The sequence below is a fragment of the Pseudorasbora parva genome, chromosome 9 (assembly GCF_024679245.1).
Source record: "Pseudorasbora parva isolate DD20220531a chromosome 9, ASM2467924v1, whole genome shotgun sequence".
NCBI lineage: Eukaryota > Metazoa > Chordata > Actinopteri > Cypriniformes > Gobionidae > Pseudorasbora > Pseudorasbora parva.
In genome coordinates, this window is record NC_090180.1 from 4,625,962 (window position 1) to 4,649,867 (window position 23,906).

At 38.1% G+C, this 23,906-nt stretch overlaps 1 protein-coding gene across 1 annotated transcript in view; it reads right to left on the bottom strand.

Moving 5' to 3' along the window:
* fam49ba (family with sequence similarity 49 member Ba) overlaps window positions 1-21,240 on the bottom strand; it is a 30,739-nt gene extending 9,499 nt beyond the window's left edge. The window contains exons 1-4 of the mRNA XM_067453550.1: window positions 21,084-21,240; window positions 5,416-5,505; window positions 4,139-4,260; window positions 3,166-3,271 (exon numbers count right to left, since the gene is read on the bottom strand). Coding sequence (XP_067309651.1) covers window positions 3,166-3,271; window positions 4,139-4,260; window positions 5,416-5,488 — 301 coding nt within the window. The 5' untranslated portion in view covers window positions 5,489-5,505; window positions 21,084-21,240. The remainder of the gene's footprint in view (window positions 1-3,165; window positions 3,272-4,138; window positions 4,261-5,415; window positions 5,506-21,083) is intronic.
* Window positions 21,241-23,906: the final 2,666 nt, after the last annotated feature.

A 23,906-nucleotide genomic window follows, 5' to 3' on the forward strand; every position in this document is an offset into this window, starting at 1 on the left:
CTCCTCCAGAGAGCGCTGCCATTGGCTGGTGTTGATGTGTGATTAAGGGCCATGTCATGTTTAATTAGGTCACGACCCATTTCTAAACATCAGACCCTCCATCTGAATCACTCAAACCTATTCACGGAGCATAGCAGATCCTTTGAGACACACAAAATATTTCTGAATAATACATCAATGGGATTTAATACTAAAAATGTTCATAGTATATGTGATTTTCCATTCATGTTGTATGTATTCATTTGTCAGATTAGCAGTGCTTTCAATGCATGTTTTATCAGTGTGTGTGTGTGTCTGTGTCCTGGGGAATCAAACCCAGAATCTCAGTAAAGAGAATCACAGTCATGTAATTTATAATGTTGCAAAAGATTTCTATTTGAATTAAATTTGTTCATTAGAATTTATATTAAATTAAAGAATACTGAAAAATAAATTTTTCACAAAAATAATCAGCACAAGCAAGTGTGTTGTTTTGGTTTGAACATTGGGGGGGTTGAAGTGTGAACCGTTTGACAGGGACCCGGGGCTTCCTCATGAGATTTATTTATTTATTTATGTATTTTTTTGTTTGTTTGTTTTCTGAGCATGTTCTTTTGTGGCTTCATCCACACATGCATTGATAATAGCTGCAAAAATAAGTAATAGCCTAGTTAACAATTACTTGTTCACATTGGATATGATGCATTTTATTTTATTTAAGCTCCTAAAAACGTATCAGTTTGACAGAATTATCTAAATTAAAGTGTTATCATTAGTGTGTTAACATAGGGGAAAAAACAATTTAGTCAATAATTCAAGAAGCTCCTCTTGAATCTAACGGTTACTTTGCCTTATGGAAAAATAACAGTTCTTGTAGTTGTTTAACCATAGCGTCTATTAAAACCATTGATGACGACCCATTACCATAATAAGGCCAAAGCTAAACTTTTTCTTTCCTTTTTTATCTATAGCATTTGTAATGAAAAATAGCAACACACACATTGAGAAGCTACAGCTACAACACACCACACTGCAATATAATGTTTTAGTGAAAATCTTTTCCCTAACAGATCATCTGATCTATTGTACATTTAGTAAAGTTAGTCAGAATGTGATGAATTCTAGCATGTGGTCATGAGTAGTTTTAAAAGCGTTCTAGTTGATGATGGTGCTGAAGGATGTTTTCTCCACTTTTCATCAGTTCTTTAAGTTTATGTGGCTGTTGAAGATCACATTTGACTTTCCCCATAGGATTTTAAAGCGGCAAAGTCTCAATAAAATTCAAATGTAAAGCACATTTATCATCAGCGTATAGGAACGACTCATGCAAATCTCATCACACTTTGAGCGCACACAGAATATACAGTAATTCGTGCACAATTAAATAAACGGCTTCAGTCATATTGTGCAGATAGTTGGTCTGTTCAGTTTGCATGGGAACATGGTGCTTATAAAAGCTTTGTATATAATTCATAAATAGCCTGATTCTATGGCTATAAATATTGGGGGTTGAACTCGCTTGATTTGGTTATTGGGGGGGGGGGGGGGGGGGGGTTACCTCTCCACAAACTACCCCCTGAGCACCTGCAATGGTTTTCAACATTGGTAATAATAAGAAATGTTTCTTGAGCAAAATAGATATATATTTTTTTAAAATATAAAACTAAACTATAGAATACATATGACAATAGAAAACTACGGAGCCATCAAGACGTCTTTCAACGTTCTACGTTCACTTGCAAAACATTTGTTTTGATTTAAACATATCATTTTTTGTTCTCCTTTTTCACCATCCCTTTAATTACTCAATAGAAATGAGTTATCTTGAATTGTAATAGTACTTCACAATATTGCATTTTTACTGTAGGTCAAAGAAAGTACTGGTGAGCATAAAAGACTTCTTTTAAATAAAATCTTCCCAACCTCAAATTTTCTGAAGAACATTTCTTTCTAGCATAATGAATGTGTCACTAAAGGTACAGTAGATGTGGGGTGTGTTCTGTCAGAGATTATGAGAGCTGTGTTTTTGCGAGATGTGGTGAAAGAAACTGGCATTGACCAAAGAGCAGCATAATCTAATTATGACGCACTGCTGCTCTGTTTATGGCTCATTCCCTGGGAACATGAGTTGAGTCAGAACAGAACAAGAATATTACAATATTTAAGAACTCAAAAACATATACAAGAGTTAAAGGGTTAGTTCACCCAAAAAATAAATTGATGTCATTAATGACTCCCCCTAATGTCGTTCCACCCGTTAGACCTCCGTTCATCTTCAGACACAGTTTAAGATTTTTTATATTTAGTCCGAGAGCGTATGCAAGTGTATGCACACTATACTGTCCATGTCCAGAAAGGGAATAAAAACATCATCAGAGTAGTCCATATGAGACATCAGTGGGTTAATTAGAGTCTCTTGACGCATCGAAAATACATTTTGGTCCAAAAATAACAAAAACTACGACTTTATTCAGCATTGTCTTCTCTTCCTGGTTTGCTTTCAATCCTCAAATAAAGATTCAAACGGTTATGAATCAGCGTATTGATTCATGATTCGGATCGCGTGTCAAACTGCTGAAATCACGTGACATTGGCGATCCGAAACATACGCTGATTCATAACCGTTTGAATCTTTATTTGAGGATTGAAAACAAACCAGGAAGGGAAGACAATGCTGAATAAAGTCGTAGTTTTTGTTATTTTTGGACCAAAATGTATTTTTGATGCTTCAAGAGATTCTCATTAACCCACTGATGTCTCATATGGACTACTCTGATGATGTTTTTATTCCCTTTCTGGACATGGAACTAAATAGGGGGAGTTATTAATGACATCAATTTCATTTTTGGGTGAACTAACCCTTTAACGTAGCTGTAATTCAGCTGTGGGTACAAGTCCACAAACTGCTTATATTCAGTACAACAGCAGTCTTACTCATGTGACATTGCTTAAAGGGAGCATAACACACACACTTTCTCCAGTCTCATGTTAATCTTGAGCAGATGCAAATACTACAGTACATGGTAAGTGGGTCAGTGGACCATATATGCCTGTGAGGAACTGTGGCACTCATTAAAAGAGACCTCTCATTTATCACCTGTGCCTCTAGGTAAAAATAGCTGTGTGTGTCATTATTTATAGTTCTGTGGGCCGTGCACTTTAAAGAATAGAGGAAAAAAGACGTACCCAGTTTTAGTGAGAACTCATAAAACTTCTTTAGTTTGCCAACCAGCGGGACCACAGCCGCCCACGCTCCCTCCTGCACACGCTCATCACTGGGATGCTGAATGGCCTGAGGAGACAACATGTGCACACTTAAACACAATCAAAGCACAATTAAAGGGTTAGTTCACCCAAAAAATTAAATTCTGTCATTAATTACTTACCCTAATGTCGTTTGACACCCGTCAGACACTCCGTTCATCTTCAGACACAGATGAAGATATTAGTGTTGAAATCCGATGGCTCAGAAAGGCCTTCATTGACACCAATGTCATTTCCTCTCAAGACCCATAAAGGCACTAAAGACGTCGTTACAAAGCCCATCTCACTACAGCGGCTCTACAATAACTTTATGAAGCCGCGAGAATGGTTTTTGAGCGCAAAAAAAAACTAAATAACGACTTATATAATGATGGGCCGATTTCATAAAGATTAAAACCGTTATGAATCAGTGCATTGCGTGTCAAACTGCTGAAATAACGTGACATTGGCGATCCGAATCATGAATCGATACGCTGATTCATAACGTTTTGAATCTTTAATTCAACTGTGACTCTTAGTCACTTTGAATCTCTATATAAGTCGTTTTTTTTTCGTTTTCTGCGCACAAAAACCATTCTCGTGGCTTCATTAAATGATTGTAGAGCCGCTGTAGTGAGATGGGCTTTGTAACGACGTCTTTAGTGCCTTTATGGGTCTTGAGAGAGGAAATGACATTGGTGTCAATGAAGGCCTTTCTGAGCCTTCGGATTTCAACACTAATATCTTCATTTGTGGAGGTCTTACGGGTGTCGAACGAGATAAGGGTAAATAATTATGGACAGAATTTTCATTTTTGGGTGAACTAGCCTTTTAATGCTGGGGAAAACAGAAATGAAAGGCGATAGGATACAGGCTGATGTCTGAAGAACCTGAAGAGCAATCTGGATGTACTCGCCTGTCTGATGGCTTCACCTGCTCCGCTGTATGACTGCAGGTCCTGTAGAACGATCACAGCCTCTGCTAGCACCTCATTGACCTGCTCCCAAACTCTCCTCTCCGCTTCTGTGGGCTTGGCATCTGCAGAGGAGAGGTCAGCTCAGAAACACGTTCCTTTTCTTTAGCTCGATCTAGGGTGGGGCGTTACGGCTTAAATATTTGTATCTATATTTTTTGTCATTAAATGTATGCTTTTTTTAAAATATTTTTTTCTATTAAAAAAATAGAAAATAAAATAATCTATTAGAAAAGGATATTTTTTTCCTACTTTTATTTTCCATTTTAACCAAACAGCCACTGCAGCTAATTAGATCCAAGTTAATTATGGTACAATAAAACATCTAGTTATAAATAATAAAATCTTATTAGATCTAGTTAATAATATTAATAATGATAATTGTTTTTTTTTTAATTTAAAAATAAAGCTATAGTTAATACAAAAAGGAATGGTACTTAGTTATAAAGATATAATTGCAAATAATAATTACTATTACTAATATCAGTAATGATAATCATGTATAGTACTTATAATAATGACTATTATTAAAATCATAATAATGAGTTATATTTGTGTGTGTTTGTGTTTTGTGGTTGTTTTGTTTGTACGTGTGTGTGTGTGAACCTGTTTATGTGGTTTATGAGGACACAAATTTGTATAACTACATGGGTATTACACTGGTATTACACTATAAATGTGGTTTATGAGGACATATCAAATGTCCTCATAATTCAAATGGCCTTAAAAACATACTAAATGATGTTTTTTTGAGAAAGTAAAAATGCAGAATGTTTCCTGTGATGGGTAGGTTTAGGGGCAGGGGCAGTGTAAGGGGATAGAAAATACGGTTTGTACAGTATAAAAACCATTACGCCTATGGAGAGTCCCTGTAAACCACATAGACCAACATGTGTGTGTGTGTGTGTGTGTGTGTGTGTGTGTGTGTGTGTGTGTGTGTGTGTGTGTGTGTGTGTGTGTGTGTGTGTGTGTGTATGTGTGTGTGTGTACAGAAACAGTGTAGAGTTCCTAATGTAGTTCTCTTTTGTGTCTTCTTGCTTCGTATGGTTTAAAATAGCTTGAATGTTTAAACCGACAGGACCTAAAACACTTGCAAATGATGAACTTTCACTCCATGATGGTGAAACTTCGCAATTAATCCGAGAATCACATGCATTTCACACCATGGTGGCTGGTCCATATGGACCAGCAGCCGTACTGGTGACGGTATGTTCACTTACTTTCAAAGTCCAGGAAAAAGTTCCCTGTATTGTTTTCAATATCCCGCGTGAGAACCTTGATCAGATTCCCCATCCCGACCTGTCAGACACCTGAAAGACGAGATAAAAAGAAAATGTGATGCAAAACTACTTTCTGGATGGTGATTTTTGCTAGTGGCACTTTGAATATCAATCAATCAACTTCATTTATCTCGCTTTTACAATGACGATTGTTTCAAAGCAGCTTCACAGAGTTAAACAGGACAATATTGCAACAATTTATCATATAGCGACAATGTGGGCAGATCTATTATAGTTTATAGAATATAATAAAACATTATTAATTAATTTTAATTGTATATTTAGTTGAATAACTTGGATCATAATTTTAGTGTCCCCAACTGAGCAAGCCAAAGGTGACAAGGTTTACACCGTTTTATTTGCCTTCAAATACAAGAACACATTCAGCATTCACATCAAGACCTGAGACACCTGTGCTCAAGACAGCAACATCTGGCCACACAAACACACACACACACACACACGTGACAGGGAACATCTGCTCGGGGCAGTGCAGAAATCAGGGGAAACCCAAATGCTACTGCATTACCGTCCTGAACACACACACACACACACACACACACACACCAGTTCCTGCAGGAGAAAGCAGGACACATGCTGCTAATAATGCAGTACGACTGCAGCACTCATGGGTGGATCCTACCGCAGGATCACGTCGCCCTCTAGCAGTCAAAGCGTCTCTATAGTCCAAAATGAACACACTGAAGTTCCCTCCCTCTGAGATGAGGGCTAAATCGATGTAAGAATTAGATGTTCCCTGAAAAGAGGAACTCCCATTCTTAATCATCCGCTCTGAGCTCAGCGCAGGAGTCAGTGAGCACAACAGATTAAATAACATCACGAAAAACCTCAAGAGGAACGGATAGACCTCAGATGTCAAGCCCAAGGACAGACCGAAGGGAAACTTTGTTTATTTCTTTGAAGGACTTTGCTTCCCCTCTAAACGAACTGCCTTGAAAATAGGTAAATGGGCCGTCACAGTGTCTCACTGACCTACAGCTGCAGTGCTGTCTTTAAATCTGGGCATACATTTGGGATTTAAGCAACCAAAGAGACTAAATAAGCACTGCTGTCTTGATCGGTCTTGAACAGCTTTACCTCCCTCAGATTGGAGGGGGATGGTACCATCTACACTGAGGTTGCTCATTTGACTACAACATACAAACCCTGCTATCCTATTGGCTAAGGAGGGAGACCGAACATTCTGCTGTTTCCATGGAGCCTAAAATATTTTTCAACCCAAAATGTGCCGACAGCCAATAGGAGCGGAGCACGGGAGTACTCGACAGGACTTAAAAGAACTTGAATAAATTAATCATGAGTGCAGCACTAGGAAAAGTGTCATGTGACTCAAACTACTTTGGACACAAAAGTGGAACAGTTTGATCAAATGTTTACTCATATCATTTAATCAAGATACATTCAAATTATAGTTGACAAACTACTAACGCAAAACCTTTTAACCACAAGACAACAGCTAAATAAAATCAATACATTGAATGATTCTTAATTATGATGATGAATATATAAATTATGTTATAATAATGTTCATGGCTATTCTATATCATTTAATATACAACATTAATTTGACCAGCATTAATAAGAGCACATTTTTTTTAAAACTACAATACTTAACATTAAAATCTCTTTTTTTTTTTTTTTTTAACTTACATGCATATTTCCCCTTGGTTTACTCTGTTCCTATACTTTGTTGAGTTATTATGACTCTTGGGTAACAATATTTCAAGTGTCTAGTTTAAAATAAGACCAGATTTATGAATATAGACCATAGGGCAGGGGTTTTTAAACTGGGGTGCGGGACCCCCAGGGGTCCTCCAGAAGGTTTTAAGGGGTCCCCAGAAAATTTCAGAGAATAAAAAGACAAAGCAAAAATGGTTAAAGTCTGTCAAACATTCGAACTGTTTCGGTTTTAAATGTTTCTCTCCTTTCTTGATGTATTCATACTTTCCAGAATTGTATGTTTTCTTTGTTTCTTTCTAGTGAGTTTCTCTCACTATAGTCCGCTTTACTTCGCTCACTCGTATTCTTAATGCAGTAAGTAAGCTGCTTACAAACATTTATTGTGAAAGTTGCTTAAATAATTTTTCATTGAGTAATGTTCTACTTCAGGTTTATTTAGAACATTAAAGCTCCACTGTGTGATATTTTCCCCCATCTAGCGGTGTAAAGGTATATGACCATCCTGTGAATAATAGTTTCTGTTCCTCTCAATTCTGATTTCATTTTAACTCCTACGGTGGCCGATTTAGTCCAAGATTAACATGGCAATCCCCCCTTCACATTCGACACGGTGCCATCGAGTGTTAAAGGTCCCGTTTTTCGTGCGTTTTCAAAGCTTTGATTATGTTTACAGTGTGCAATATAACATGAGTTCATGTTTCGCGTGTAAATAAACACAGTATTTTTCACACAATTGACTTATCTGTATCCCGCTGTTTTCTCTGTCCTAAAAACGGCCCGATGATTTCCTTGTTCTATGAAGTCCCTGCTTCAGATACACGTAACGAGTTCTGATTGGGCCAGCGCTTCCCGTGTTGTGATTGGACAGTAGCTTAGCGCACTTTGCCCGGAAAGGTCCCGCCTCTTACCATAACCATAGACAGTAAAAGAAATGGACCGAGCGTTCCCATTGACGTCAACGGCGAAAGAATGAAGTCAACCTAGGGGCACTCACTTCCTGATGGCTGAGCGAACTGCACAGGCTCAGACTGAGCTTGAGGACGTAGATGTGACGTGAGCCTCCTGTCTGACAGCTGTAGGTCTTCTAGTAGATGTGGAAAGTGAAAGCTGAATCGCGTCGTTTAAATATTTTCTCCCGTTGCTTTTGGCTCACTATGGGCTTCTCCTCATTCTTCCCCCTTGACTTTATCAGACTTTATGTCTCCACGTCCCCCCGACTGTCTCATAGACAGTAAAAGATTGCCTGCGAGCGTCTCCTCAGGTCTATACGGTAATTTCTCAACTGTGCGACAGGGTCGCGTTGGTTATGACGCAATCGTTGGCCTATTTTTACAAAAACAGCTTCTGCGGGGCGATAGTGTAAGATACAAGGTAATGGAGCCTTTTATACATTGTCGTTTTTCTTTAGAAATAAACAATGGACAAATGGAGTCTTTAAACGTCTCAGATGTAAAGTTATTCACTTTCAAAGTGACTCAAAAATGAATGGGAGTCAATGGGATGCTAACAGCAGGTGATGGCTTGGTTAGCAATGGCAGCCCCTAGGGGTGGAACGCTTTCCGAGCGCTAGATTACCCCCTTGACCATAACGGGGAGATGCAAGCGCTGAATGCGCGCTCTTCTCCACGTGGGAGAGCAACGAGACCACGTCTCCTATTTTGCGTGTTCTTGTGGGCGGAGGGTTAGTCAACAAACGGTCTGACGCCATTCCTGAAGGAAGTGCAGGGGTGTAGTCCAAACCGGCCGTTCGCTGTAGGCTTTGAAAGGGAACTTCTGTTAAATAAAATATCTCGTTTGGCATTGAACTTTGAGCTTTATAATTTCACAGGTATTATTTATGCTCTAACAGCAACATTTCACACTAACTAAAGTTTGAAAGATGGAATCGCGAAGAACAGGACCTTTAAAACGCTAAAGGCGAAGCTTGAATTTACGGGTATGTCCCTCTTTGACTAATGTACTTTCAAGATGGAGGGGAAACATGGCGACCGGCATTCGAACCCCTCACCCGTATGTGTTTTCAATGGCATTATAAACTTACGAGAATACTTTATTACTTGAAAGAAGTAAATATACATTAATGAGCACATATATTTTTGGAAGAACTAAGTGTTTTTAGATAAGAATAAATTAAAAAAGTTACACAGTTAGCTTTAAGTATAGCCAATTTAAGTTTGGAAACAATATGTTGTATTTATGTCTATTTACTATCTAACAGTGTAAATGTTTTTTACACAACTGTAGATGGATTTTAGGAAGGCGGTCCCTCATAAAAGGTTCATCATATTTCGGCATCCCTGGCATCACAAAGTTTGAAAACCCCTGCCATAGGGTTTAAGAGATGCAGATCTTTTTATTTGGGTATATCATTTTCAGAAAATTCTCAAAAATAGGGGCTCAGATTAAGAGGTAAAGAGATAAATGAGTGTATCTTAAGTGAGATGAAATACAATCATGTAGCCTACTTCCACATTTAAATCAACCAATCAACTTTATTTATAAAGCGCTTTTACAATGATGATTGTTTCAAAGCAGCTCCACAGTGTCAAACAGGACAATATTGCAACAAAATCTGATTTGGCTGTACAGTCGTTCTGGAGAAAACGGTGATGTTATCAGCTTATTTTAATTCATCATATAGCGAAAATGTTGGCAGATCAGTATGATAGTTTATAGAATTAAATAAGATCTAATTAATTAATTTTATTTGTATATTTAGTTGAATTACTTGGATTATAATTTTTTGAGCTGAACTCAGTGAGGAGTAAGTCCTATTAGCAGAACGAGTAGCCATGTTAGAGACTGTTTTAGATTATGGGTGTGAATGCAGACCACTGCAGTATTCGGCAGCATGTGCCTCCACGTGCTTTCGCCTCTACTACTACTACCAGCCAACCGGAGCCGAAAACGGCCCCACCTTTCCCTCCCCTCATATATTTTTTACGGTCTACGGTCATACCACGGAGCGCGCGGGGAAGTCACGTGGGCGGCGCGGGGAGGCGAGGCTCTGCTGCGGCAGTGAAGAGAGCGCGCGCTCCCCTTGACCCAGATTCCACCGGAGCCACGTCACACCCGGTTAACGTTAACCCCGGACAGCGAGACACGGGCAGATGCGCCGCAGGACGCCCTCGGCTGACACGGCGAGCAAATCACACACACGCAAGCCTTTGCCCACAGTCTGTCCCTAAATTTAATTAAGCACTTATTATGGTGATAATAAATGTAATATGATTTAATATAATGACAAGTCAATATTCTATTCATAATTACATTATTTATATTTTACAATTTGATAAAATATTACATGAATATAAATATCAAATAAATAAATAATATGAATAACGCTTACTAATAAATTATTTAAAAAGTTATAATAAATAGGTAGATAACAGGCCTATATAAATTATAATATATAAATACATGTAAAATATACCAAAAAATGTATTATGATGAATATATATATATATATATATATATATATATAGAGAGAGAGAGAGAGAGAGAGAGAGAGAGAGAGAGAGAGAGAGCTAGGCAATCAATTAATCACATCCAAAATAAAGGTTTGTGTTTACATAATATGTGTGTGTGTGTACTGTGTACAATTATTATGTATATACTGTATAAATACACACTCCTATAAAATATGTACATACATATATACATGTTGTGTTTTTATACAAACATAACAATTATACACACATATAACCCTAACTTATGTAAACACAAACTTTTATTTTGGATGCGATTAATAAATTGCCCAGCACTATATATATATATATATATATATATATATATATATATATATATATATATATATATATATATATATATATATATATATATATATATAAATAATAATAATAATTTATTATATACTTTATATTATAATTTATTAGAAATTATATACTAATTATTATTGTGTGGCTGGTCCCCACAGTCTAGGTGATCTCAGGTTATTTATTTATTTAACCCTTATTTAACCAGGGAAATCCTTTGAGAACAAGTCTCTTTTAAATGGTAAATGGACTGCATTTATAAAGCGCTTTTAACAGACCCTATGGCCATCCAAAGCGCTTTACATTTTGCCTCACATTCACCCATTCACACACCGACGGCGGTGCCAGCCATGTAAGGCGCCATCCAGCTCGTCGGGAGCAGCTGGGGTTAGGTGTCTTGCTCATGGACACCTCGACACTCGGTCAGGTGGAACCGGGGATTGAACCACCAACCTTCTGGTTTATAGACGATCTACATGAACCACTGAGCCACTGCCGCTCCTCCTTTTATAAAGGAGCCCTGGCCAAGAAAGCCGCAATCAAAGTTCCATATAAAATACAAAATATAATAAATACAATGAACATACATGGCATAATAAACAATAAAATATATAATAATAATAATAATAATATTCTATATATATAAAAAAAATCCCATTGTCACCATAGACTTAATTTGGGATCTTAATTTGAGAAGCAGGGACAGGTGCCCATTTTTTGGTCCCCACAATGTAATATAAACAAGTCGTCCAACACACACACACACACACACACACACACACACACACGTTTGTTTTTGTGACATATGGGGACATTCCATAGGCGTAATGTTTTTTATACTGTACACACCGTATTTTCTATCCTCTTACACTGCCCCTGCCCCTAAACCTACCCATCACACACACACACACACACACACACACACACACACACACACACACACACACACACACACACACACACACACACTGCCCTGCCCAGCCCTGCCCTGCCCCTAAACCTACCCATCACAGGAAACATTCTGCATTTTTACTTTCTAAAGACAGACCGACAGTCTACACATGGACACAAGCATGCATGGCATGGCTCAGGTGTGAGTCAGAGAGAAAGAGCGGTCACTCCTCCATCCGCCGCATGTGCCCTTCATTTAGACCCTAAAGTCTACTTTAAACTCAGACTGAATTACCTCAGGACACCCAGATTTGATCAAATAAACATTTGGTACATTAGCCATGACAGATTTGTTAGGAATCTGTCTGCTACAACACATTATGACAATATTTTTGCTGATGTTTCTGATATTGCTCATATTCCTGAAGAGCAGATGATATTATTTAGATGCAGCTGTACACAATCTCTGATTAACTCGTGCTGGGAGCACAGCTGAACTTTACATGAACCTAAAAACGAAACCCACGTCGTCCGCGAATCGCCTCTGTTCCGCCCCTGTGTGATCATGGATGTGAGAGACACTGAGCCGTCTGCCCACAAGCCAGAGATGCTGACACACATACACCATCTTCCCATCATTCCCTCTGAAACACACAGAGGTGTCAACCAGTTCACATCCATTAGACTCATGATGACCTTTAGATGTGAAGCTTAATGTGACAACATGATATTGTGTTATGATATTAGTTTAGTTTATTATTTATTTGACAGGGACCATGTGGAAGTACATTAATCTTACAAAAGAAAAAAATACTTTACACCAGATGTATCGACAGCTAATTTCCATCAGCATTTCTATATTTATATTGGGTTTTCGTTTTAAATACTAGGATTAAGATATGTGTCAAGCTGATTTGACCTTGAAAAAGCTAGAGGAATTCGGTTTCATATCTGCTTCATATTAGGAAGGTTACAGTATCTGTGTACAGACACAAAAAAAAATGGAAGTGTTTTATCGCCTCCTGGTGGACATTCGTTGGTATGTCAGGTTTTGAGTCAGGACCTCGCCCTTCTGATTTTAATTCTGGGTTGTGCACAATTTTCAACGGAGAATTCAAAATTAATTACTAAACTTAAATTGAATTTGGCTTTAATCAGGATGCTTTACAATTTGAATATAAGTGGAATTCATATTCAAAGAAATCTAATATTTTCAATTTCAAAAGGAACATTTAAAGGTGCACTATGTAGTATTTTTGCAGTAAAACATCAAAAAGTCACCAGGCCAGTGTTATACATTTTGTTCAGTTGAATACTTACAATATCCCAGATGTTTCCAACTATTTGTAAATTGTGAGAAAATTGCTATTTTAACCAGTGACCCAGGACGTGTCAGCGTAGCGTTTGAGGGAGTCGCCTGTCAATTGCCTCATATCTGCGTTACTCTCGGTTTCCGGTTTTATTCTGCAGAAGCGCTTTTCTCTTAGCAGTGTGAACAAGAGTCACAGCAGCCACCGAGCGAACGCATAGAGTAACATCGTAACATAATTTTAAACACACTTAAATGTATCTAATATGATAACAGGCTGTATTACCTTATACTCACTGCCCTGCGGCAGTGTCCTGTCCCGTCGAAATAAAAGTCCTGGTGTTCGCAAGGCGGGTATTTGTGTAACAATCGCTCCAGCGGCTGTGCTCAGCTCCACAACACTCAGTCCTGCTCTGCTTCACACTACAGTAACGGTAATAACCGCATCCATCAACATGATTTCTGCCAGAGTCCTATTTTCCACCGGCTGTGAGGTGAAGTCCACACGTCCCAAGATGCTGCGCTCAAACTTGGCGTCATCAAACTACGCCTTTGTTTAGAATAGGCGCCCTCCAGTGGACGGAAAGTTGCATAGTGCAACTTTAAATGCAGGTTAAAAGCCTTGTCTGTCTCTTCAACTATGAGAGACAGAATGAGAAAAAAAATCCAGAAACTCACAATTATGGTGGAAAATAAGTATTTGGTCAATAACAAAAGTTAATCTTAATACTTTGTTATATACCCTTTTGTTGGCAATGACAGAGGTCAGACGTTTTCTGTAAGTCTCCACAAGGTTTTTACACACTGTTGCTAGTAGTTTGGTCCATTCCTACATGCCGATCTCTTCTAGAGCAGTGATGTTTTGGGGCTGTCGCTGGGCAAAACGGATTTTCAACTCCCTCCAAAGATTTTCTATGAGGTTGAGATTTGGCGACTCTAGGACCTTAAAATGCTTCTTACGAAGCCACTCCTTTGTTACCTGGGTGGTGTGTTTGGGATTATTGTCATGCTGAAAGACCCAGCCACTTTTCATCTTCAATGCCCTTGCTGATGTAAGGAGGTTTTTACTCAAAATCTCACGATACATGACCCCATTCATTCTTTCCTTTACACAGATCAGTCATCCTGGTCCCTTTGCAGAAAAACAGCCCCAAAGTGTTTTTACCAAAACATTCTATTTTGGTTTTATCTGACCAGATGACATTCTCCCAATCCTCTTCTGGATCATCCAAATGCTTGCTAGCAAACTTCAGACAGGCATGGACATGTACTGGCTTAAGCAGGGGGACACGTCTGGCACTGCAGGATTTGAGTCCCTGGTGGCGTAGTGTGTTACTGATGGTAGCCTTTGTTACTTTGGTCCCAGCTCTCTGCAGGCCATTCACTAGGTCCCCCGTGTGTGGTTCTGGAATTTTTGCTCACCGTTCTGATCATTTTGACCCCTGACAGGAAGAGATCTTGCGTGGCGCCCCACATCGAGGGAGATTATCAGGGGTCTTGTATGTCTTCCATTTTCTAATAATTGCTCCCACAGTTGGTTTCTTCACACCAAGCTGCTTATCTATTGCAGATTCAGATTTCCCAGCCTGTTGCAGGTCTACAATTTTGTTTCTGGTGTCCTTTGACGGCTCTTTTTTCTTGGCCATAATGGAGTTTGAAGTCTGACTGTTTGAGGTTGTGGACAGGTGTCTATTATACTGATAACGAGTTCAAACAGGAGCCATTAATACAGGTAACGAGTGAAGGACAGAGGAGCCTCTTAAAGAAGAAGTTACAGGTCTGTGAGAGCCAGAAATCTTGCTTTTTTTGTAGGTGACCAAATACGTATTTCCACCATAATTTGCAAATACATTCTTTAAAGGTGCCCTAGAATGAGTTGAAACAATATGTTAAATTGTTCTCTAATATCTAAATAGAGGGTATGTGGTTTATTTAAGGGCAACAATTGTCCAGATACAGTTTTACAGGTCCATTTACAACCCTAGAAATTGTCCCTAGGATGTAATGCTCTGTTTTTGCCTTATTTGGAAGAGTCATGAATATTAATGTTGAGCTCTGCTCTGATTGGCTTATTTCAGCAGCTCACAGCTCACAGTAGTTCAGCAAAGCGGCTCGTGAGTCCTGACCGTTCCTGACAGAACACAGACCGACTGAATGACACCAAGCAAAACATCTCAAATGGAGATTGCTGAAATGCAGCCTACTTGTTTATTGGTGTTTTCAGATCATCCGCGCGCGAGAGAGAACGTTCAACTTGCGGTTGTTACATAAATATATAACTTATATTTTTACAAAATGAATAGCCTTGTCAAATGACTGTCGTTTTAACTTATATGGTGGAAAAGGTGACGTTTGCTAGAAGGATCGAGTGAACGATCTAAGCAAAATATCTACAGTTGTATTACAAAATAATATTACCTTTTGTCATTAGACACACTATTTAGTTTTGTATGGTACTTGGAGTATCCTATTGTTCTGTACTAGCATCTTGCGTTATCTAGACAATGCGGCCTCTCTAAGAAACTTTCAATTTAATGAGAAATTGTTTAAACAGCTAGTCAACAAGTGGATAAATCACTACTTACTGCTCGCAGGAATACAGTTGTAATTGCCACTTTCTTCAGTTTAAGACGCTGAGCGAAGCTTTCTTGAAATGGGTCGAACAAAGGAACGATTTTGAAATAAATTGTTGTGGTATCTGATTATAATAAACCTCAACCATGACTGTTGACATATGAAAAGTCCTCACGTCTCCTGCACAGCCTGAACATGACATATGTGTCATGAGAGCTGCCGTTTTTGCTATCTTCGAGTGTCATGTTTACCTGCAGTTATGATGATTCGGCTCCGTCAGTTCCGCCTGACAATGCACATGTTCAGACAGATGCAAATGTTGGGGGTGTGCATATAAATACTTGCGTCACGGTTGGCCTTATGTTGAGAAGCACTTATTTTCCGGGGTGTTTTTGATTCACGAGATTTACATATGAAGGAGGAGGCAATGGTGTTTGAGACTCACAGTATGTGATGTCCATGCACTGAACTCTTATTATTTCACTATGGCAAGGTTAATTCAATTTTTCATTCTAGGGCACCTTTAAAAATCAGAATGTGATTTTCTGGATTTTTTTTCTTCTCATTCTGTCTCTCATTGTTGAAGTGTACCTATGATGAAAATTACAGGCCTCTCTCATCATTTTATATATATGTATGTGTGTGTGTGTGTGTGTGACACCTGCAACAAGGTGTCAAACCAAGCCTGCAGTCTCCCTCTCAGATACTGAAGCTTTCGCGTTTTGATCGCCTCCCGGTGACTGGTCCCGGTATAGCCGCCCCTCTGTGTTTTCTAATGGACGCAAGGCAAACTAAACAATAAAATTACACTTTAAATATTTTTTCTTTAAAGTTAGTTTATGTCATTGAAGGCAGTTATCATCACGATGATTTCATTTCAAGCGTTCGTTTTTAAAATAAGTTTAGTTTTAGTTAGTTATCTGATGCTTTAAAAACGGGGTGTGTGACGTCATGATTGACAGCTGAGACTGACGGCTTCTCTGAGTGAAGTTGTCACTGAGGCACTAACTGACTTTTTCAGGATTTTTGGGAGCAGATTGGAGCTTTAGCTTTAATTTCTACATTTCCATAACTGTTTATTTGACACCAACATAATTAATTGTTCTGCATCTGCGAGAGTGTGGGTGGGCTTTTGATATCGCAACTGTACTTTCTGCTCTCTACTGCGCAACTCCGGTTCCGAAATCGCTACTGCGCAGACTCGGTGCCAAGATGTCAGCGCCGTGCAGGCCGCCTGAAAGCTTCAAATATGGCAAGCGGAAACGGATGATGTCGAGTCGTCCATATTTTTTTACGGTCTATGCGTCAAACCATCACGTCTGCATCTTATTCTTACTCCTAAAGCGGAGAAAGCACTAGGTTAAACATATATGCATTCAATATTAAACATTGTTAACAAAGCATTTTCCCTCTGTAGGGGTGAGAATGAGATGCAGACATGATGGTTTGACACCTCGTTTCAAAAAACACCAAACCAGCATTAAGTGACACTGGCTGGAAGTTGAGAATTCATTCTTTCTGCATCATATAAATTTGATGTGAAGTTTTGCACTGAGTTTTCAGCTTTAGGCCATTTTTGCACCTTTACTATTAAGATTTATAGATTGCATTTATCATTAAATCTCACAGAGGAAGGCAGTCGCAATCCCTTGTCAACCCGATCTTGCGAGAAAACTTTGCAATTTTGTGAGTTGGACAAAAATGTATGAAGAAAACGGCATAAAGGTCCATCTATAACCCTAATCCTAAACATAACCGTCAATGTTAGCAAATTGTACAAATACGAATTAGACACCAATTCACCAAAATGTCAGAGAGTCGCTCTGAGATTGTTTTGGTGAGTCAGAAGATTCATGTAGGGAATAATGTTTGATACAAATATTTATCCTCTGTCCTCAGACCCGACACACTTTATTCTGTTAAATCTTCAAGATGGACTGAAACTCTAATGTGTATCTGTTTGCTTGTTATTCATTTACGTTGTTTACCGTCTCATAGGCCCTAATATTCTCCTCCTGATCTAAGATGAGGGAAAGTTTGACAGAGAATCAGAAACATTTGATAAACTTTCACATTAAATGCGAAACTGCATTGTATCAATTAAGTTTAACATAAAATCAAAGATTCATGAAATTGACTATTTGACAGACTCTATGGAAAGAAAAAACTGAAATGAATGAATAAATAAATCCTGGAGTTAAAAAGGTCAAAACACGTCATCATGAAACTGTTCATACTTTCTCAGATGCTTTCTTGCTCTCACTAACATGACTTCTGCATGCTACTGAAAGGCTGGATTCACTTCTCTATATTTCTTCTAAAGAAAAAAAACTAAGCAGCATGGAAAAATGCCACAGGCAGGAACACGAGAAACCTATGTGAGCCGCAGCTATCGGGCCTGTAAGAACACGCTTCCCCTGGCATGACAGCACAGGTGTTTCTGTTCTCTCCTGTGCTTTTCTTGTTCATGCATTGCTGAAAAATACACATGCAGTTCTTAGACCGTCTCGAAACATCATTTTTGCACTTTTACCGCAGCACGACCAGAGGAACGGATACAGTTTTAAGTGTGATTCTGAAAGTTTAATGCCTAAATAATATTGTGATATTAATAAAGTGAATCTATGCGTTTGTTCATCTTAGGACAGCAATGCAAAGAAGCTGGCCATGCTAATATATTTGGTGCACCCATGATAATACGGTATAGATAGAAATGCATTTTTAAACAGCACGACCACAAAAAAAGGTGTCAACTTACTGTTGATTTGTTTGACTGTGAAGACAGATAAAGCGAGCCTGTCCTACCACAAAGCCTAACCAGGAAACTGAACCAACCAACGTCAAAAAAGGGCAACCTTCTCCACAATACTTCTCAGACAGAACGCTAGTCTGTATAAGCTCACTGTACATATAATCAGTGACTTATGCAAACACTCAACACATCATCTTATTTGACATGCATGTACTCCAAAACAAAAGAAAAAAGATATAGAAACACACTAACATAAACTCTTTTTGATTTTCAACGCTGCATCAAAAGCTCTCTTGTGGAGGACGTACTGCTTGAGTTAGTCACACATGCCTTGAGGGCATGTAAAAGCCACCAGACGAAGCCTGCAGTACAGGAATGCTCCGCTAATACACAAGCACAATCACAGCAAGACATCTCACAGCACAACAGACGAAGTGATCCGAGAGCAGATGCTATTGTTGAGCATCTTACGGTCATTAGAGCGGTGCAGGTGTCATTGCTCAACTCTACTGTTTACAAGTGACCATCTGGAAAAAACAACCTACAAAAGCTGAGATGAATATATGCGTGTTCATCGGTATTGGCTTTTAGGTAATAACTACAATGAACGAACACACTTTTTGTGTGTGTGAACTTCTCCCCCTTTACATAACACAGTGTATGCTAAGTTTAAACATTCACTTCATACTAGTTCTGTCAAATTGATTAATCGTGATTAATCGCATCCAGAATGAAAGTTTGTTTAAATAATATAGACGTGCGTACTGTGTATAATTATTATGTATACATAAATACACACTCAATCGTATACATTTAAGATTTTTTTTTTTATATAAAATTATTTTATGTAAATATAAATTATATAAATATATACATGCAAATATTTCTTAAATATATACATAAATGTGCGTGTGTGTGTGTGTATATATATATATATATATATATATATATATATATATATATATATATATATATTATTTAAACAAACTTTTATGTTGGGTTTGGATTTATCGGGTTTGGATTTGACAGCACTAATGCATCATGTTAATATATACAATACAGTTTATAATAAGCTTTTATGAATTGTGTTAATAAAGTAATATCCGCCATAACCTAGACTGGACATCTGCACATCATGGTGTTTTAATGCTGACCACTGATCTGGAGGTCATAATGAACCGCTGCTGTGTCAGTATTTATGGTCATGTTCTTAATTAAAACCTGTGGCCTTGCACATCACAAACACTTCCTGTGGAGGAGGACAATGACATTGAGCTGATGAGAGCATGAACAACAAAAACAAACAAAAAAGAGATTTGCTTACATGCAAAAGGGATTTATTAAGGAATCCTATGATTATACAAACATTGTAAAATTCCCAGATATTCCCTTTTTGTTATCTAGGACTGGAAAATTGATTAAAGGTCATGAAAATGTCATGAATTTGCTTAGTCAATTTTAATAACTAATATACAGTATATTGTTGTTTAGTTAAATAATTAGTTAATAAAACAGTGATTGTCCACTATTTTTACAATGATTATTATATTTAACGTCTGATAACCAATATCCAAAATGTTTATTATGTTTGCTTGCGACACAATAACGAGTGATAAATTAAAATAAATGTATGCTTAATCACTTTCAAAATTACTATGCATTCCTCACTTTAGAAAGGGGGAAAAACAATAAATGAAATACACAAGTTATCTAATATATGAACATGTGCCTGTAAAAGAGAAAGGGGGTTTAAAACTATTATCTACTATAATTTTACAGCAGCTAGATATTTCTATTATTAGTAGTGCTTAGAGTAAAACTAGCTCGCTTCAATTAATTTAAACCAATTCAACCACAAGTATAGCCTATAGAAAGGTCATGTAAAGTTATGGAAATGAACTAGCCTAAAAGCGTGTGAACTCTGTTTATTTGTTATACTTTATATGACCCACAATTGTAACATTTTTATTATTAAATGTTAAAATTATTAACTTGAATAAACAAGCCATATTCTCCTTGCATCGAATAATCTAGATGTGAACCTTTGTCTCTATGACTGATAAAATGTAGGAACTTGCTGTGCGTTGAAATGCGTGTTTTGAATAAACAAAATCAGGAAGTGGCATGATCTATTTGAACACAGAGGAAGTCTGACAACTCGCACCATTGCTTTTGTTCATAAGAAAAGTCTCGGTTTTTAATCACAAAATTCAGTCTTTTTCTGCTCAGCAGCAGACAAATACGCAAAATACACGTAAAACACAACACATTCACACACGTAAACAAAACTACACGTCTGTAATCACCGTCCACTGCTAAGAATACACACCTCAAGTCAAGTGAAATGCGATCAAACGCTTTGTTTTGCGCTGTACAGACTTTGTAAAGTAATGCAAAAGCTTGCTATTACTCGTTTTAAATCTTTAAACGTTAAGTTGAACTATGCCTGAACTTTCTTTCAGTTTAGTTTCAGTGATCGTTCACACAGGTTGTCTTTTGTAGTCACTCATCTCACCTGTGTGCCTGAAGGAAACACACATTCTCTCGCGCATGCTCTCAGGTTGCATAGTGGGAAAGGTATTGCATCTTAATCCATGATTCTTACCTCAAGTTCCAGTCAATTCGGTGAAAAGTAAATATAGGGAAACGCCGAAGAACACCCAGCTCAGCGGATCATCGTGAAGATGTGGCGTGTGTCTACATTTTCCGGATTGGCCAATCAAAAGTGTTGCGTTTGACGCGCAGGTTGAGCTCGACTCGACTGGGAGCGCTAAAGAGGCTCTGCCTACATCTATAAAAGGAATTGATTTCGAGAGAGGAAGGAAGCAGACTAGTTTTTCTATGCCTGTAGTGTTCGCTATGTAGTTTGGACGATTTTGCTTTCACTTGTATATGTTTTGAGCTCAGACGCTAGAACAAAACGCTCACATATTTCTAATGAAGTTTGCATCTAGTAGGCTAATCTAGTTTATTTATTTATTTATTTATTTATTTGATGCACTGTATTTCTAACAACTGGTTTTCACACAAAAGTTGTGTGGCCCTGGGTTTTCAATCATGAGACTTGAATATGCTATTTATTTAATACTATTGTTTCACTTTATACTGTTGCTCTCTACATATTTTTTTATTTAGCTCACAATTATTCATACCCAGGCCAAATTGTGGACAAATATGTTTATAATGTTACAAATATAATGTTTCTGGCTGGAAACTACACAAAAAGGTGACAAACTAAAGTAAGACATTGTGTTGGAGATAACTAAGAATGATAGCTTTTTTCTCTTTTTTTATATTTTGACAAAAACAAAAATTCAGTGTCCTCATTTATACTCTCACTCAATAATCATTGTTTTTCACCACAGATGTCAAATGGCTTTTTATAATTGGGGATAAGTTTTTTTTTGCACATCTCCACCAGGATCTCTTTTGCATAGATCTCCAGGTCCTTGAGGTTGGAAGCTTCCTTGCCATCACTCTTCAGTTCTCTCCACAAATTCTCAATTTGATTCAGGTCTGGACTCAAAACATTGATATTGCTCTCTGCCAACCATTTCTTGATCACCTTTTCAGTGTGTTTTGGACTGTTATCTTGTTCCACTGCTTTTTGTTTTGCAGACCGTCAGTTATTTTATTCCAGAATCTTAACGTAGTAAATACCGGTAGTCTCTTTGATGCCATTTACTTTTACAAGGTTGCCTGGCCCATTGGCTGAAAAACCCCCGCGAAACATTGTTACCACCACCATGCTTGACTGCAGGGATAGTGTTCTTGGGGTTGAATATTTCAGCCTTGTGCAGTGTCTGTCTTGAAATGTTTGTTAGCTTTGCTGGTGATTCTTGGATTCTTCTTAGTCTTCCGCACTACTACCGGCCTTGCCAGCACAGGGGTCATTTTAGCCTTTCCTTTTCTTGTGAGCATCCACAATGCGCAACCAGAGGTCCTCCAGCTCCTTGGTTTTAACCATTACTTGCATTTGACCACAAACTAGCAAGCTGGTGCATCAGCTGTTCTGAATATAGTTCATAGCCCACTTCTATTATAGGTTAGAATGCTAGAACATGCTAGACACCAAAAAGTAGTTATAAGCTGGAGACCACCTGGGAAAAGGAAGCAAGGATGACCAAAGACAACCGGGAGGAGGACAGTTGAAGCCGAATTAAAAGCACTGCACCTATCATGGGGCGAAGCATAACATGCTGCCAAGGATAAAATAAGATGGAAGCAGATTGTACCGGCCATAGGGAACTATGAGCATAAATAAATAAACAACATGCAAGAAGTTATCAAGAGCATTTAGATGGTGCAGAAAATTGCATTTCCTGGTAATTTTGCAATAAGATCTTGGATATGAATAATTTTGGACATGGAACATTTTGTCAAAATGTATATAACAAAAACTAATATTTTTCAGTAATATATCTAACACAATGTCTTGTCTTTGCCCACTTTCTTGTGTCATTTCCAGTCAGAATATACCAATTCACCAAATTAAAATGCCAATATTGCCAAAAGTATTGGGACACCCGTCTAAATCATTTCAGGTGTGGGGTTGTTTTTCAGGGGTTGGGGTTGCCCCTTAGTTCCAGTGAAAGGAACTCTCAGCATACCAAGACATTAAGGACAATTTCATGCTAATAAAGACATGGATGAGTGAGTTTGGTGTGGAGGAACTTGACTGGCCTGCACAGAGTCCTGAGCTCAGAACGATAGAACAGCTTTGGGATGAATTAGAGCGGAGACTGAGAGCCAGGCCTTCTCGTCCAACATCAGTGCCTGACCTCACAAATGAGCTTCTAGAAGAATGATCAAACATTCCCATAAACACACTCCTGAACCTTGAGGAAAGCCTTCCCAGAGGAGCTGAAGCTGTTATAGCTGCAATGGGCCAACTTCATATTAAACCCTACGGATGAACAATGGGATGTCATTAAAGTTTATTTTCATGTAGTCAGACGTCCCAAAACTGCTTTAGGAAAACAGAGCATGGTGGGCAATATGCATTTGGGCAATATAAAAATAGGAGGACTATGTCAGTCATTTATATTTGCCACACTTCCTGCTACCACCTCGTGGCTAAATATTGCCGTGTAGATGTCTTCACGCCAGGGCTATAATCAAACATGAGAAGTCTGAGGCAAATTGGACATGCTCAAGTTACAACAACTTCCTGTTACATGACGATAATAGCATGCTTAAGCACTCAGCTAAGTGTTTCTAGAAAGTTTGCAAATTGCATATTTTATTATTGCTAGTAGTGCATCATAGTGTTAAACACGTCACTTTCTGTTGCCAGAGGGTTTCTACTATTTCTATAACTGAATATTGTCATGTAGATGTGTTCAGGGCAGGACTCTTCTCAAACGTAAAGTCTGAGTTATAACATCTTCATGTTTAGTGGTGTTAATCGCATACATTAGCACTTAGC